At 48.8% G+C, this 16,415-nt stretch overlaps 1 protein-coding gene across 1 annotated transcript; it reads right to left on the reverse strand.

Moving 5' to 3' along the window:
• Positions 1 to 3,808: 3,808 nt before the first annotated feature.
• Positions 3,809 to 16,137, reverse strand: LOC142087548 (V-set and immunoglobulin domain-containing protein 4-like). Its single transcript, XM_075161863.1, has 6 exons — positions 10,816 to 16,137; positions 7,747 to 8,103; positions 6,796 to 7,077; positions 6,263 to 6,376; positions 5,808 to 5,829; positions 3,809 to 4,983 (listed from the first exon to the last, which is right to left on the reverse strand). Exons 1-6 carry the CDS (start codon positions 10,868 to 10,870, stop codon positions 4,773 to 4,775), a joined length of 1,041 nt encoding a protein of 346 aa, XP_075017964.1. The 5' UTR covers positions 10,871 to 16,137; the 3' UTR covers positions 3,809 to 4,772.
• Positions 16,138 to 16,415: the final 278 nt, after the last annotated feature.

A 16,415-nucleotide genomic window follows, 5' to 3' on the forward strand; every position in this document is an offset into this window, starting at 1 on the left:
CTAGTGCTTTTTTTGCATTTCTGCTATATAGTTAAAGTAATTCCCTCTAAATCATCCCACTTGAAGACCTAATGATTGGTAAGCATTTTTAATAACTGACTGGTAGCATACCAGCTCTGCAGCTTGAGATATATCAGGGTGGGGGGAATGACGGAGGGGGAGTGCCCAGCGCGGTTTGACAAATCAAACCCTCTGAAAGCATTTAACGTTGAAAACTCAGAAACTAAGAAAAAATCCCAAGACCCTACTGGCTTGTTTTAGGACAGTACCACCAGCAAATTTTGCAATATTTGAGAATATTGATAAACTTTGATACTAAGCTTTTGAGGATTTTGTTGCAGCTATTTCTTGCTAAATATTTTGAAGAAGTTGGTGTTTGTACAAAGCTGGGACCAATGAATGTATATCATTGCCTAAGCAAATTGTGTTCTGCTTTTCGAACAGGTCCTATCAGTAGGGCTTATTGTGCACTTCTGGTCCCACTCCTTATGACTCAGACCCCCGTGGTCTCTCTCAAGCACCTACTCATGACTCACAGACATCACCCTGATCTTTATCACTGAGGTCAGCTTCAAAAGAGAACAAAGTCTATTATTTCAGCGTTTGTTTCGTCCCCAGTGGATCCTTAAAGTAGCAGGCAGCTGTGTCAACCCCAACCCCTTCTGCCATCGCAGGCCTCAAGGTTTCAACAGACCTAAGCTCTTCTGCACCACAGCTAGCCAAGTGTTCATTTATGCTTTTCATCATTGTTTGCTCATGCATTTCCAGCTTTTACTTTCAGTAGATTTTGCCCCTCTGCTTTTTAAATAACGCTCCCCCCCCAGCCCCCAGTTCCTTCTAGATGGCTGGGGGGAAGGGGAAGAAAGTTAACCCCTTCCTCTCTTACAAGAACAAATATCAAATTAGGGTGGGACAAATTTCTTTGAGACTTCCTCTCCCTTCTGCCTGCTGAGAACGGCAGGTTCAGAAGGGCTCTGAAGGCCAGGGCAACCCGGCAAGTGTCAAAGCCAACAGGTCCCCCCCGTTGTACATGCACTTCAGTTGCTCTGAAGCAAGGGGAGCTGCAGGTCCCATGACATTGTGCTGGCCACTAGAAATAGTGTGTTTTTTGGAGGCAGTGTAGTTTCGGGGCGGAAGCTGAGGTTTCCCTTCTGTGCTGGAGCAAGCCGGTGCTCAGCAGATGAGTCACGTCACTGGGTGAGTGACCAGCGCAAGGAAAGGAGAAGTTCTTTTGTTTGACAGCGATACAACACAGCAAAGCCCTCTGTGACTGTCAGAAGAAAAATGTTCTGTTTCCAACAGGTTTTACTACCAAACATGCCAAAAATATAAATAAAAATATAATCACACACTTGCTGCATAGGGAGAAACAAAAACCCTGGCACTGGAGAGAGGCTTTTTGTGTTTCCACTGTTCTGCTGCTTATATCCAAAGCCGTTTTGCTGCCCAAACTAGAGGCAGTGCCAGCGTGAGATACTTAGCATCTGTTCCAGCTGGGGCATCTGCTGCCCCTGTGTTAACTCCTGCTGCCTTCCTCCTCTGCAGCTTCTCCCAGGCTTCAGGGCTTCTGAGGAAGTTGCCCAGACCTCCTCAGAGCAGATCTGTGCTGGGAGGAATCAAAAGTTGAAAAATCATGGTGTTACATCGTCAATGAGGGAACTTGGAGCTGGGAGCTTATAACGGCAGCAAATCTTGCACAAAACACTAGGCTAATTGAAAATTAATGAGGATGGCATTTGGGGGGTAAAAGAGAGCGCCATGTCCCTGTGTTTTGGGCCTGAATCTGCTGAGGTGAGGATGGGGAAGCTGAGAAGTTTTCAGTTCCCTTCCCACACCATGACGTCCTCACACCACACGCTTCTGCCCTGCGTGAGCACGGCCGCAGCTCCCCATTCCCCTCATTCCTTTTGTTCTGCACCACCTCCGAGGCTGCTGACGCCAGCAGCTGCTGCTCCAGCCTGGTGTCTCCAAGGCCACCTCTGGGAGTGCGCGCTAGCTGCAGCCAACACGCTGCTGTGCGGCGTGAATTACCTCGCCCCAGATGCAAAGCACGAGGGACCCTCGCAGACATTTCTAATGGTCCCCGCACGTCTTGCTGTTGGTCAGGGCACAGCTCCCCTCCTCTCCGGCTGGGACAGGGGAGCTGGCCAGGTTTGAGAGTTAAGAGACCAGTACTTGGAGTGGGACCTGGCACTGCCATAGCCCCTGCAAGGGAAGCGCAGCAGCCTGACACTGCAGCACAGCCGTCCCCAGGTGTCCATTGCTGTGTTTATGAAACCCTCATAATACAGGCAGGAGACTTCTCTCTGATCTTGCCTGATAATCACCTAATATCCTGAAGAAGAAGTGTCATTGTAATTCAGAGCACTAAAGCTAAAAGTGAGGCTCTTCTTCCCAGCGCTCAGGCTGTAAAAAGCTAGGTGAACCTGCTGTTAGGCTGCCGACCTGCGAAGGGAAGATCCATGGCAGCACAGCAAAAGCCATGCGGGTCCGAGTCAGTGCCAAGAAGGAGGGCTTGCGTGACCCAGAGCTCATCTGCTTCCCCATGCTCCCCCAGCTGTACTGACTGATTTAATAAAAGCCAATAACTCTCCCTACAAATCTGCTTTGCTAAAGCCAGGTGGCACCCCCCCCACCCCTGGTCTGCCTGCCAAGCCTGTAGGACAGAGGGACGCTGCGGGGAGCGCTCTGACAGACAGGGAGGGCAGAGGACCGCAGCAGCACCCCAGAACCACCAGTACGTGTAAGATGCAAACGATTAACAATGAGGAAGCAAACCAGGCTGTTGAGTAACGGAGTGTATTCCAGGAAACGCAGTTCAGCTGAAGGCAGGAACAGCTAAGCATGCAGCCTTGCTGCTTTTGTAAAAAGGAACTTCTGTTTTATTTATTTTTGCCAGAGATCCAGGAATATCCTGGCGTGGGTTTAAGCAGCAGTGACAGACTGCACAGCCCACAGCAAAGCCTACACCCCACTAGCACAGGGCTCACAGTCTGGGGGCTCCTTGTCAGGACTGCACAAAATCCAGGATTAAAGAAAGTGATGGGTTTTGCATTACAGACCGTGCAATTCAGCCTTCCTGCTTGAGAGGAAGACCTTGGAAATGCAAAGTATAGCCCTGTAGCTCAGGAACCACCTGGCAAAAAGGAGAAACAAAAATGCACATTCCAAGAAGAGTCTTAAACCTAATGTAAGGCATGTGGGTTTCTTATTTTTAAGCTGATCTTGTCATTTTAGAGCAGTCAGCAGCAGAAGTATGGCTGATCTAGAATAGACACTGGCCAAACAGCTCCAAAGCCTGCAAGCACCAGGAGGAAAATAATGCCCCCTCCTCCCCTCCCCAATCTCTTGAGCACACATCTGCAGTGCTTCCTCACTTCTCCTGCCTTACAGAGGGCTCCCTCACCTTCAGGCATCCTCCCTGGGAATCAGTCTCTCTCTGAGTCCTGATGCGCTTCAGCTGAACAAGGGTATTTCTTCCCCACAGGAGCTCCAGTGCCACTAACGGAGCTGGACCCCGTCCCTCGCCCCCCAAGTCCGCAAAGCACCCCCCCATTGCTCCTGGGGGGCTGTGGTGAGGTGTAGTCATGCAACGAGTCTGGTGTGGGCTGACTTGATGCCCCCTCCTGTCCTCTCCTCTTTAAAAGGGAAACCCAAGTCAAACTTCCAAGTCAAAGGGGCCATGACTGTAGCCCTGCCTGTTCTGCAGAATTAAATCAGAAGACGGAGAAAAAGCATAAATTTGCAGTCAATAGAAAAATGCTGGATGGTGAAATACCAAGGAAGTCAGAATTCATATGCAACAAAATCCTTTGAAGCCTTTTGTATTAGCCGCAGGAAAGAAAATACATTGCACTAATCGAGCACTTTTCAAGACCCTTTACAAATATGAGCACTCACAGAATCCCCCTAACATAGGTCAGCATTAAATATCTCTGTTGTAATCAGACAGATTGACTCGTGTCCCACAGAGTGAATCAGTGTCAGTCTGTTGTGTCCAGGGAGGTCCCTTGCTCAATCATTGTTCCAAATGCCTCAAACTTCTATTTTATTATGCCTCTGGCCCCCACACTGTAAAAACAAAATGCTAGCATTTCCTTCGACACCAATTCTGCTTTTCCAGGAGAAAACCAGAGGGTGGCAGCTAGGAGGCTCTCACCTACAGGGACATTCCCTCTTCCTCTCTCAATGAGCTCCAGCCTGATAGCAAAAAATGACATTCCTGGGACATCAACCTCCCTCTGTGGTCCCTTCACCATGCACTAACAAAAAAGACTCAAGGACAAGCAGGATGTACAACCAGTATTTGTTGAGCTGTAAAAGCCACAGGATGTCCATTTCCAGCACAGTGCCTGCCTCCTCGCAGTCTGGGATGTCCTAACAGGGGAACATACACTTGGGAGTACACCTTGCTGGTGTTATTGGCTAGCAGCATTGCACCTAGCTACACCTTGATTTGCAGGCTAAAGACATTTGTGTTTCCACTCCTTCAGATCCTCTCTTCCTCACCTTGGTCCTTCAGGCTCAGAAATTATTTGCTCTATAAAAGTAGGTAGATAACCACTTGGCTGATGGTTTCTGCTCCAATGGGCAGGGCCTCATTTGCCAAAGCCCATGAAGGTTATGCAGTTCCCCTGGGTTAAAGAAAGCAGTGAGACTCATATATTTATCAGAGCAGAAGGCAGACAGGAAGAAGAGTTTCCTTTGGTAAAGTTTACCACTCAATATCTGCAGCCCTGCACGGCTGCTCATGTAGAAAAGCCGATACTCTACTACATTGTTTCTATTTCATATTCTGATTCCATTGCATTCACAAGGTTCTCATACTCAGGATTTTTCCTGAGGCATATGCTGTCATGGCTGTGGTCTTCCATGGTGAAAGTGTCATTGGATGTTTCAGTCTCAGAATTTGTCTCCTTGTGTAGGCACTTAACAGGGACTTCCACATCAGTCTCCAATCTCGTGACATCTGCAGTGCTATGGCTGAAACAACAGAGAGACATTATTGAAAAGGACGACTAAATCAGAAGTAATTTGATTTACATCTTAGTCAAAGACACGATCTACCACATAACCTGTGGAACAGCAAAATTTATATTAACCTAGTGAGGGCCTGGGAGGCTCTGAAAGACACTAGAAAGTAGAATAATTACACACACAAAAAGAAGCAATAAACAGTTAACATTGGTACCATAAACTCTCATGGTGTTATCATATTATACTCAAAAGAGTTACCAGCAGATAGTCTAGCCTTCAGAAAGTACCTACCAGTAATAATTGGGAAAAATAGCAGGATGTGTGGCTACAGATGGCTAAGGTATGTCTCTGAATAGGAAAGTAGTACGAAGGGATTAAAGGTTGAGATTAGGACAGGGCAGAAGATACATTTGTATAATTGTAAGCAAATAGGAATTGCACAAAATAATACTTGGATAAGCACTGCAAAGTGTTTCTTAAAGAGAAAGGCATGTATAGAAGGAACTTATCTTGAGGGAAGAGCTAGGAATTCCTGTCCTTCGCTTTGTGAAATAATGGTGGGAATTTACTATAGAGAACAGTTTTCCCACGGCATCTGCAAGGCAGAGTGAAGGACCCAGAATATCTTTCTCTCATACCAATGTATTAAAGAACAGACTCTCTCTTGCTGCCTCCTGCACTAAAATGTTAATGTCCTCACGCTGCTACCCAAATGGACTGTCAAGGTATTCAGATACTCCCCCAGCAAGTCAAAGGGGCTTTTTGGTAACAGACATCAATATGATGCCCTCAAAACCTTCTTAACGTCCCAGGTGAAAAATTGTACTCACAAGGCAACTTCATAGAGAGGTTCTGAAAAAAAGGAAGAATTGAAGATGTGCATCAACATATTTTATGATTAATGTACCACAGAAAAAAACCCTAGCTGCTCCCCACCTTCAGGAATAACTCTCCCACCCTGCCTCTCCCTAGAAGGGACCAGCTGGGGCTGGGGTTGGGGCCAGGGGCTGGGGATGATGAGGATGGGGGTGACGGGCGTGTGGATGTCGGGGATGGGGACGGAGCCGTGGAGAGCGCCGTCCCGCCCGGCCCGTCCCCTCGGTCCAGGGCCGCCCGCCACCGCCCGGCCCGCCCGCGGGCCGCGCTTCTCGCCGCTCACGCCGCCGCCACCGCCCGGCCCGGCCCGCGCCCGCCCCCGCATGGCCCCGCCGCTCCCGGCCCGCTCCCGCTCCCGTCCCCGCCCCCGCCCCCGGCCCCGCCGCCCCCGGCCCGCCGCGGCGCTCACCCGCCTTGTCCCGCCGCCGGCGCAGCAGCGCGGCCAGCAGCGCCCCGATCGCGGCGCCGCCCAGCGCGGCCGCCAGCGCGTAGAGGTGCGGGAGCGGCGCGGCCCGCGGGCAACCTGCGGGCGGAGGCGAGAGCGTGGGACAGCGGCGGGGGGAGGCCCGGCCCGGGCTGGCCCAGCCGAGCCCCCGCGCCCGCCCGCCGTTAGCAGAGCCGCGGGGCTGGGGAGCGCCTCGAAACGCGCTTCGGGAGTGCTGTAACACCGAAGGAAACCTGCAGCTGCATCCAAACCCCAGGCAAACTCCCATCCTGCACCGTCCCGGTCCCAGAGGGAAACAGGGGACATTTTCATGACCCCTGCCATGATCAGGCACACTCTGAAACAGGGAGGATGCCAGCCCCTGTGGTTTCCTCTCTGGGTGGCGATCAAGACCCGGTTCATATTCAGCGTTCCATGTCTGATCCCGCTATGAAAGAGCAAACTCCCTGCCTCAGTCTCGTGGAGCAGAGACGAGGAGCTCTAGGCTGGGGACTCACCTCTCACCGCCAGCTCGACGGCGTCGCTCTGCTGCACCGCCCCGGCCCCAACCCTGTTTTCTGCCTCGCAGTAGTACTTCCCGCTGTCGGAGGGCTGCAGGCTGTCCCACGCCAGCTCGGCCTGGCTGCTCAGGAGCAGGGCTTTCCCTCCCGGGGCGCTCCGGAACCAGCGGTAGCTGATGGGGGGGGACCCGCTGGCCACACAGGTCAGGCTGGTCCTGGCTCCTGCTGGGACCGTCAGCCCCAGCTCGCTGGCCCTGATGACGGGCTTGGTCGCTGCAACTGGAAGACAAAGTAGATGGGGCCCGGGTCACGCTGGTCCTGTTGCAGTGGGGAAGCTCCCCCCGCCATGGCAGCTCTTGCTCTGGCTTTCAGTGCTTTCCCAGGAGGAGGAGGGGCACCGCGCTCACGTCACCTCTCTGCACAGGTGAAGCTCAGTTCACTTGTGCCTAAAGCCAGGTTTACACCAGCTATGCCACCATTGCTACTGCCAGTATTTCGCAACAATCACACAAGTCCTGCTCTCTTGAGTGGCTGCCCCCCTTGCAGAAAGACAGTTCTTTCTAGCACACAGGATGCTCGGGAAGGGGAGAAGGCAGGTTTGGCTAGTACAACACCCACTTGCTGTCCCACTTGCTACACAGAGATGCTGGCTACCTGCACAAAACCAAAACCAGACCTGGATGTTATCTCAAGTACTTGGATTCAAGTGGCCCATTGGTAGATCCAGACTGGGGTGTATACTAATTGATCCCCCTTCCCCAGTCCATCTCTCCACCACAAGTGGAGAAGAAGGGCTAACACAGCAAGAGAGGAGGATGCCTGAACACCCAGCCTGGATGTGGATGGACAGTATGGTGTGGAAGACTATTCCCACCAGCTGCTGCTTCTCCTATATGCTCTGTGGATTAGACTGGCTACGCAAGAGCAGGGCTTTATTGCTGGATTTACCTTTGACAACTTTAACTGTAGTGGTCACCTCCTTTGTTATAAAGCTGTTACTTTTAGACCTCCAGATGACTTGGCAGGTGTAGTGTCCGCTGTCGGGGATTTCAAGGTTCTTGATTAGGAGTGAGGCATTCCCTGGGCTGTGCTTTGGGACACTGACCCGGTCTCGGAACTGAGACAACAAGATGTGGTCACCAGAATCGTCCCTCCGAAAGATGGCAGAGGTGCTATAGTCTCGCTCCATGCTCCAGATGATCGTTTGCTGTGTGAAACCTTCTGCGGGTGTGTAGGTACATGGTAAAGTGGTGGATCCCATCCATGTGCCCTTGACCTCGTGAACACCAGACAGATCCAGGAGAGCTGTAGGGAACAACATAGAATCATAGAATCATTAAGGTTGCAAAAGACTTCTAAGATCACCGAATCCAACCGTCAACCCAACACCACCATGCCCACTACACCGTGTCCCCAGCTGAAGGGAAGAAATAAGAACGCAGCAGAAGAGGAGAACGTCCTTAAGATAGACGGGAATCACTAGGCGGTGGAAGCCAGCATGCGTCTTAGGCGTGCTGTAGACCACAGCCAGCTACACCAGGGCCTGTCCCCACCTCACTGAGCATAGGGAAGTGAACGGTTGCTTTGACCTCATGGCTATTTTTATTGTTTCTCTCTGGACACTTGCCAGTTCTCAATTCCTTCTCAGTACAGAGAGGCCCAAATCCTGCTCCTGGTGGCAGCATCACAGCTACAGTCTTCACAAGACCTTAAGGAGCATCTCCTATTCCTGCTCTCTAGCACCAGCCTTTGTACCCTACTTCTGCTGCTTGGCTTTCTGCTTACACTCGCACTTCCTCCCCCCGCTGACACGGGATGCCCTGACACCACCACTTGCAGTGTTGACCTCTTCCTTCTATAAGGGAGGAAGGATGAACAAAGCCAGTTTACCGCTTCACTGCAATTAACAATGAATGCAACATGTTTGCATTCGTTAACGTCACTACTTTTTTATGCAACTTGTCTGGTGCTCGCAGGACCCAGCAGTATAGCTGTGCGGGGCGAAGCACGTCTCTGTGCAGCAGCCTGTCCCAGAGCTGACAGGAGGTGCCAGCCGGGGGAAGGCAGACATCTGTGGATCTGTGTCCACGGGGACAGCCAAGGGCACTGCTGGGGCTGAGCAGGGTGGAAGCTTGTTTCTGACATGGATGGAGCTTTGGTTTTCCTTTGCCAGATGACTTTGAGAGGGCAGTTACAGCTCCATTCTTCAAATCTCACATCCCAGTGAAATGCAACTCCTTGATGTATCAGTTTTTAAAGGTTTTCCATTTCTCTTCTTCCTCTTCTCGCAGACTCCCACCAAGAAAAACTAAGAAGGGTGGAAGCTATTTACAAAACTGCTCAGAAATAGCCTCAAGGCATTTGGTGCATGCACTCAAGTTCAAGTATGTTTGCTATCCACTGTATTCATCTGGACACAATTTTGTTTAAGCATCTCTCCTGTATTGTTTTGCACTGCTGTGTGCCATGAAATAGCTGCCAGCATCCACTGATTCCCTGCAGAGCAGCTGCACTCTGTATATGACCAATTTCAACATTAGCAGGGATGATTCCAAAGGAGAGCTTATTGGAAGGGATGGGAGAAACTCGGCAAAATAAGAATCCCTGAGACAGCATTTGTAAAAGAAATATTTCCTCCCAGTGACACTTCTTAAACTGGGATGTAGTCTTCCAGACAAACAGTGTGAATTTGCCCACCAGAGGGAAATAGAGCTGGACCAGGCGAAAACCTGAAGGGCTATGTTAGAGATTAGAAGACTGAGCAGAGGGATTTGTATTATCTATAATGCATGACAACAGAAAAAAAAATTGAGCTCTTATATTCTGGCCCATTTTCTGAAACGATTGAGCATCTTCCTTCCTAGCCTGCCAGCACCAGCTGTCTTGGTGGCTTGGAAGCGCCATGCGGGCAGGAGTCTTTAGGGATCTGTTCTGAAGTACTGGACCTGGAACAGGAGCGGGGGATCAAACCCAATCTTTTTGCTTTAGCCTTAGAGAACTTCAGTCTGACCTAGATTCTTGGATCCTACCTGCTTCAACCAGATAAGCACCCTGCCAAGCACTCAAGTGGGCACAGGAGAAGAGCGGGCGGATTTTGTGGTACCCGGCTCATTCTCCCAATCTCTCCAGCTGTCTGCCCACTGAGACCACAGCTCTTCTGGGAAGTTCCTCTTGTAAGTAGCAAATTACCTGAATTTAGCTGGACTTGGCTCACCTCTACCCATACCCCCTTATCCCGCTCCTGCTTTCCCCTCCTCCCCAGAAAGGCACTGTTATGGTCAGCAACATTAACTCACAATAAGCCGCTTGAGAGGCAGATCCCAGAAATCTGCAAAGCTGTTTTTTTATGATGAAATGGGGAACATACTTCAACCCATTTTTCTAAATGCCGGGAGCAATTCTGCGCTTCTGTATACAACTTGTTAAAGCACCTTTCTCCTGTTTCCCAAAATCTTCCTCTGCCGGTGCCAGCGTCATATGTGCCCTGGGAGTGGCACATATGCCTCATGGGCATATGAATCGAAACAAAGATTCCCTGCTAATGCACCTAGAGAGTCAGCAGATCAGGAGAGACCAAGGGGAATCATGTGGGTGCCTGCACCTAGTCTCACAATTACAGCTCTTCTTCCCAGGACCATGCTAGCAGAACAACGGTGATGCATTATTAAATTCTAGAAGAATGCATATTCCAGCTTCACAAAGACTGTTTTAGAAGCTAACACGCCAGAGCAGGTCCTCTCCAAGGGTCCTGAACAATCCTGGTTTGTTCTTGCTTTGGGGCATGGGAGCTCACATTTTGCCCAATACTGCCCTGTTTGCTCCACTCTTAAAAGCACCTCGTTGTATCTGATACCAAAGGAGACTCTTGTGAATTCTCAGGCTCTACTTTTCATAGAAGAAACTAAAGACTTTCCACACTTGACAATTTTTAAAAATTAAGACACTATAATTCAAAAGATTTTCCCTACCTTCTTAGTACTCTGATTTTTTTTCTTATACATCGAAGGATTTACTCACCGTTGCAGCTGATGAAAGCCATCACAAACACCACTATCCGCACAACTTCTCCCATTCTCCCAGAACTGCAGGTCCGTCCTCCTTTCCCTGCAGTTTGTGAGAGACCCCCACACTCCTGGGACCAGAATGCCAGTGAAGAACACTTCCCTTTCTTCTGTCCTTTGTCATCTAGGATCCTCTTTCTGAAATATCACGAGTCCATTTCACTGCTGACTTAGGTGAAGGGTAAAGGATGGACAAAGACTGTAAGGATCTTTGCAGTTCCATTTCATGTTCCTTTGTCCCCACCCACTTCTCTTACCATTCTCTTGACCTTTCTGACTACTGCTTTTTTTTATTACTCTTCATAATTGCGTGTTTCTTTTTTTCTTTTTTTTTTCCTTTCTTTTCTTCCACATTTGTGTTCACCTCACATTGAAAGAGCTTTGTGATGACTACGCAGTCAAGCACTCAGTAGCAAGGGAAAGCAAACTTGAGGATGCTTGTGAAGCATGAATTCAGTTCCCTCTGACTTGTGTGTGATGATATTGCTCAGCAGAGTGCTCAGCAGCTCTCTCCATTGTACCATGAGGGCTCAAAACTGGGCATCCAGAAATGGAAAAGCACAGGTCTGAGTGCACTGACTCACCTAACACCATGCAGGAGCATGACACAGAGACCAACTTGTTGATGCCCAATTCCATTTCCTTAGTGTCTTCTCCTGCTGGCGGTACTCAGCTCTTCCACCACACGCATGTACCGACTTCTGCAGCAAGACTCTCTGAGGGCAACCCCATTCACCTTCTGAGTAGGTCAGTCTGTGACCTGAGCGAGGAAGACAACCAGCCCCAGCTTTTTTCAGCCAAAACCAGAGAAACTTAGGATGCCACTTTTAGACCAGAAAACTTAGGATGCCACTTTTACTGCTTTTTTCTGTTTTAACAGAAAATGTGCAGAGAAGAGGTATTAAAAAACAACATCCCGCTCTTTACTATGATAGGAATTTCCCTGCAAAAGCTTCATTTTCTGCCACCTGCCCAGAAACTGTGCCCTATTGCAGTGCAGCTACAGATGCCGTCATACCTACCAGGGCCATGGAGAAGGTGCATGGGGAAACGGAAGGTTACCAAGCTAAAGTCATCCGCATTTGATGTTACACAAGCTTTTACCATCTACTGGTGATCAGATGGTCACTGCCTGGTGCTCTCGTTTTCACACATCACAGGCTATCTTGGTACACATTTCTGCTGCAATAGTCCAGTTCATGGGCAAAAGTCATCAGGTTTCACGCTCTGCAAGCACACGCAGAGTTTTGTAAGGAGGTGGCTTATGACTGGCGGCAGAGGGACTTTAATCCAGGAGACATTCTGGGTATGCTTTGTAGGGGTACCTTTAAAAGTACATCCAAAAGTTATCAATAGGTGTTACGCACAGGATTAATATGTGCCTGCTAATTATTACCAAAAGGAGAAGGAATTACAGAAGATAAGAAACATGTATTAAAGCAAAGCTACTGACCTAGGGAATTCTGTTGTAGGCTTTTAATCATTCACTAAAGCAACTTTTTGGCATTTATTCAATAGACGTGCCTTAATGTATAGTTTTAACAACTGCACTAGGAGAATAGTATCTCTGAGCAGGAGGCAGATGCGTCTGAAATACAGGGAGCCATTTTCTGTTGGAACTGGGAGGGAAAGGTGTAGTTTTGCCGCAGCTACGTCCCATCACGACAGATATCTGCTTGCTTTAGCTGAAGTGTTTACACTGCAGCTAAGCTCAGACCGTTCTCTGGAAGTGCTGCCATTTGTCAATGATGGCTTGTTCCTCTCTGCACAGGGCAATGAAAACTGGAGACTATCTTCATTTTCCCAAAGTCAGTAAACTGGTGAGAACTGTGCAGGTCTCATGTCAGTCTTCGGGCGGAGGCATGACCACACTTGGATGGCTTGCTGAATGTGATTTCAGCTGAGCTCTGCTTATTGCTGCAGTAAAACTTGCCTGTGGCAAGCATGGGCAGCCTGGAGCAAAAAGCTGAATGTGGTGTGGCAAGACCTGGTGCAACAATTTCATACAAGGTTCCAGGCTAAGAGCTACCACCAGCAGTCACCCTGCCGAGGAAGACAATGGAGGCAGCAGCACCACCCGTTCTCGCAGAGCATATCCTTGCTGGTGCAGTGGAGACTTGATTTTTGCTGCCTTTTCTTGTTGACTTTGCTGAAGCTACCAGTGTGGTACCAGTTCATACTGCCTGTACCCCATCTGCCCATCCTGCAATCAAGAAGTCGTCAGCTATGTTCGAGTCCTGCCTAAAAGCAAGCAAACAAACAAACAAAAAAGCACTTGTTAAAATTCAAGCGATGTCACTGAAAGAGTGAATGAGTCCATTTTCAGAGAGATGATTTAAAACCAACCTTTTGCACACCCTGGCTCATGACTGGTGATAGAAGCTTGTCCCAACAAACTATCTCCTATGCAAAAGACTTTAAAAGAAGTTGCATTTTGGGGAACATGCCCTGGAACAAGCCGAAAACCCAAGTTAAAACTGCTGATATGACTACTTTGTGAACCGGACATGCAGGACTTCCTGAAGCTGTAATTACACAAGATAAAAAAAAAAAACTATTTAGCTAAAACAAACACGAAGAACTGTAGTTCCTCAAACATGATGTACATGACATCTTTCTCTCCCTGGGACAGAGATGTAGCTGCTAGTTTTCTCCTCCCTGGGTCACATAGTCAGCCCATTTCTTTCTTACCAGAGAGACTCCTCATAGTTTTGCATCTGAACAGATGAAGAAAAGGCCTTTAAAGTCTCAGACATTATGGCTAGTTACCTGGTTTATTGTAATGAAGTATATTTATTTCAGTGCCTCTGCTTTGGGTTGAATCCATTGCTTTCTCCCTTGCAGTGCCAGGCGGGTAAGGCACCCTGCAGCCGTTCCCCCCGCAGGCACCCCCCTTCCTTCCACATACTGGACATGACACACTTTTGAGCATCATTTCTTCAAGTATCACAGCTCAGGCAAAGCGACCAGTGCGACTTTTTGTTCTGCAATTTCTGCTAATACATCTCAGGCTAATTAGAGATGGCACAGTAAAGTCCCCGTTTCCCTGAAAATGAGTGCAGATGGGACCTCAGACTCTACTCATAGGGACCAGCTCTGCGGAGACTGCAGCTTACACTCATGTTTTGACATAATCTGCCAGAGGATAGAGAAGTTTGCTACAATTTTCCTGGTGATGAAATAAGATTTTTAGCCTGCAAGGGTGTGAAATTCAGTACCAAGCTTTGAGCAAACCACCAAAAAGTAGGTAACCGAAGAAGAAAGTCTCAAAGTGCTCTTTTTGAACCATCTGCACTCAGAAAAAAAGGCAATTTTTACTGCAAGACTTGAGACATTCTTATTTGCTCCAGCTGTAGCCAACTCACAGATCTGACTAAACAGACTGTGGTTTACTAAGTACTTTTTGGATGTCCCACAGAAGCTAACTGTATGAGCCTCTACCATCATGTACACCACAATTTTCTCACATATGCCAATCGCACAGACACGAAAACATGACCTTTGTTCCACCTAAAGAAACAGAAACTTAGAGTAAATGAGCATCTCCTTCAAGGCCTGGGTGACAGAAATGTGATACACAAGTGCTCTTTCTGAAAATTAACTTCCCTTCCCAGGAATTCCCAGGTCAATGACATCAGTTCTGGGTTACCCATTATCTCGGCCAAATCCTTGTAAATAATTCCTAGCACTAAGAAAGGGGCCCATATATATATGATGTCATCTGAGTATTCATTTCCTACTTGGTGCCACAGATGGGCTTCACAAATTCAGCTATTAGATTTTACCTTTACCTGCAGTTATTGTACGTGCTAGCTACTGATGCTTTTGGTAGCCTCACTGCTATCGCAATGCTTGCTCCTTGCAAGCCTCCCAGTTCCTCCTTTAGTGGCTCGACGAAGGCTGGTTGAGCTCTGGTTTTGGTAAACACAAGTGCTGGTCTAGGAAGATCTGCTTAACCTCAGCTTGTCTTCCTGGCATGCTGCTGTGTGCTATCGATGTGCTGCACAACATGCACAGCAACAGCCCCTTTTCCCAGAGATACCCCACACTGAATTAGGATCCAGTCCCTGTCTTGCATTGTCCAGCTGTCCAACAGCGCGTGCAGACACAAAACACACAGAGAACCTCGTTCATGGATTTCTTTTCAGCTTCATGAGCTTGCCATTCACTGCTTGCCTTGAAATGGTTTTATTTAAATCAGCAGCTCCTGGTCTTGTTTCTCCAGCCAGTACAAAACTGCTATTTATCCATGTTTCTACAGCTACACTGCCTGTGGCTTTGCAATGCAACCGGAATTGAATTGTTGTTTTGATTGTGTGGCACAGCTGTGGGATACTTGACAGCCGTCATCCATGGAGCGTCAACAGCGGGAGTGCCTGATATGCTCAGACCGCATTGTGGCCAGCCTGCCCTTCCTTGGAAAGCCCTTTGTCTCCACACCTCTATCTTGCCTTAGCGCTCTCTTCTTCTCGGGCTGGAGCGCTGGCCACATCACACCACCCCAGATGAACAACACTGCAAGTCACCTCGGGCCGCCGGAGCCAAGTCCCCGTGTGGGTAGCCGTGGCAGTCATGCCGAGGTCCTCTGGGTGTACCGGGCGTTACCACACTCCCAGCTGAGAAAACACCTTGCAAACCCAGTTACTGACACACTGGGTGTCTCTGTCCGACCAACGACACTTTGACTTCCCCAGGACCTTTAGGGGTGTTTCATCATCTAGTGCAAAACCCACAATTTCTCTCTGAAAACAAGGATGAAAGGAGAAGGGAAAGCAAGCTAACTCCCGAGAGAGCTGGTAGCAGGGGTGACATTGCTTAAAGTAACTGCCTCAACCTAGCACTGCACAGAGGGTCTTTCCCAGCAGTGGTGGAAATACAGGCAGGGAGGGAAGAGCTCACGGTGCCAGCTGCGCTGCCGTTCTTTTGTTCATACAGAGCTCAGCTCTCTCCCGAAGAGCCAAGTCTGTTGGTCTGGATGGCCATACCCATCACACCACTTACCGAAAGGCCAAGCTCTTTTCTCCTCCTTCTCCAAGCAGCACGTGTCATGTCCACCTCTGTGCTCAGATGTTCACCCTGTCGCGTGACTTTGGAGTACCTCTGCTTTCCAGTTGCTCCACAGAGCACTGAAGCCCCGTATTCCCGTTGCAATAAGTTTGTTTCTGGGATGGAGCTCAGACGGGTGGGCTGCTTTCCAGTAACAGTGACATTCCCTTCCCACCCCCTCCCAAACACATGCACACACACGCACATTTTTTAAAATCCCTTTTTAAAGAACGAGAACATTACTGCAGGGCTCCAAAACCGGCAACCTCATCTAGAATTGAAAGATTAAGGAAACATGACAGTTTCCCAGAAGATTTCATCACTGTTGATTTGTCATCCCATTAACACACTATCCAGTCATGATTTTTCTGCTGTTTTCTGGAAAACCCTTTCAGTGATGACTGTGTGCCTTGCCATACTATAGCAACAGTTTTCCTCCCCTTTTCACCTTCTTGCTTAGGAAGAAAGACTGTCAGACTACCCTGGCTTTTTTTCTTCATAATAAACTCA

The sequence above is a fragment of the Calonectris borealis genome, chromosome 13 (assembly GCF_964195595.1).
Source record: "Calonectris borealis chromosome 13, bCalBor7.hap1.2, whole genome shotgun sequence".
Taxonomy (NCBI): Eukaryota; Metazoa; Chordata; class Aves; order Procellariiformes; family Procellariidae; genus Calonectris; species Calonectris borealis.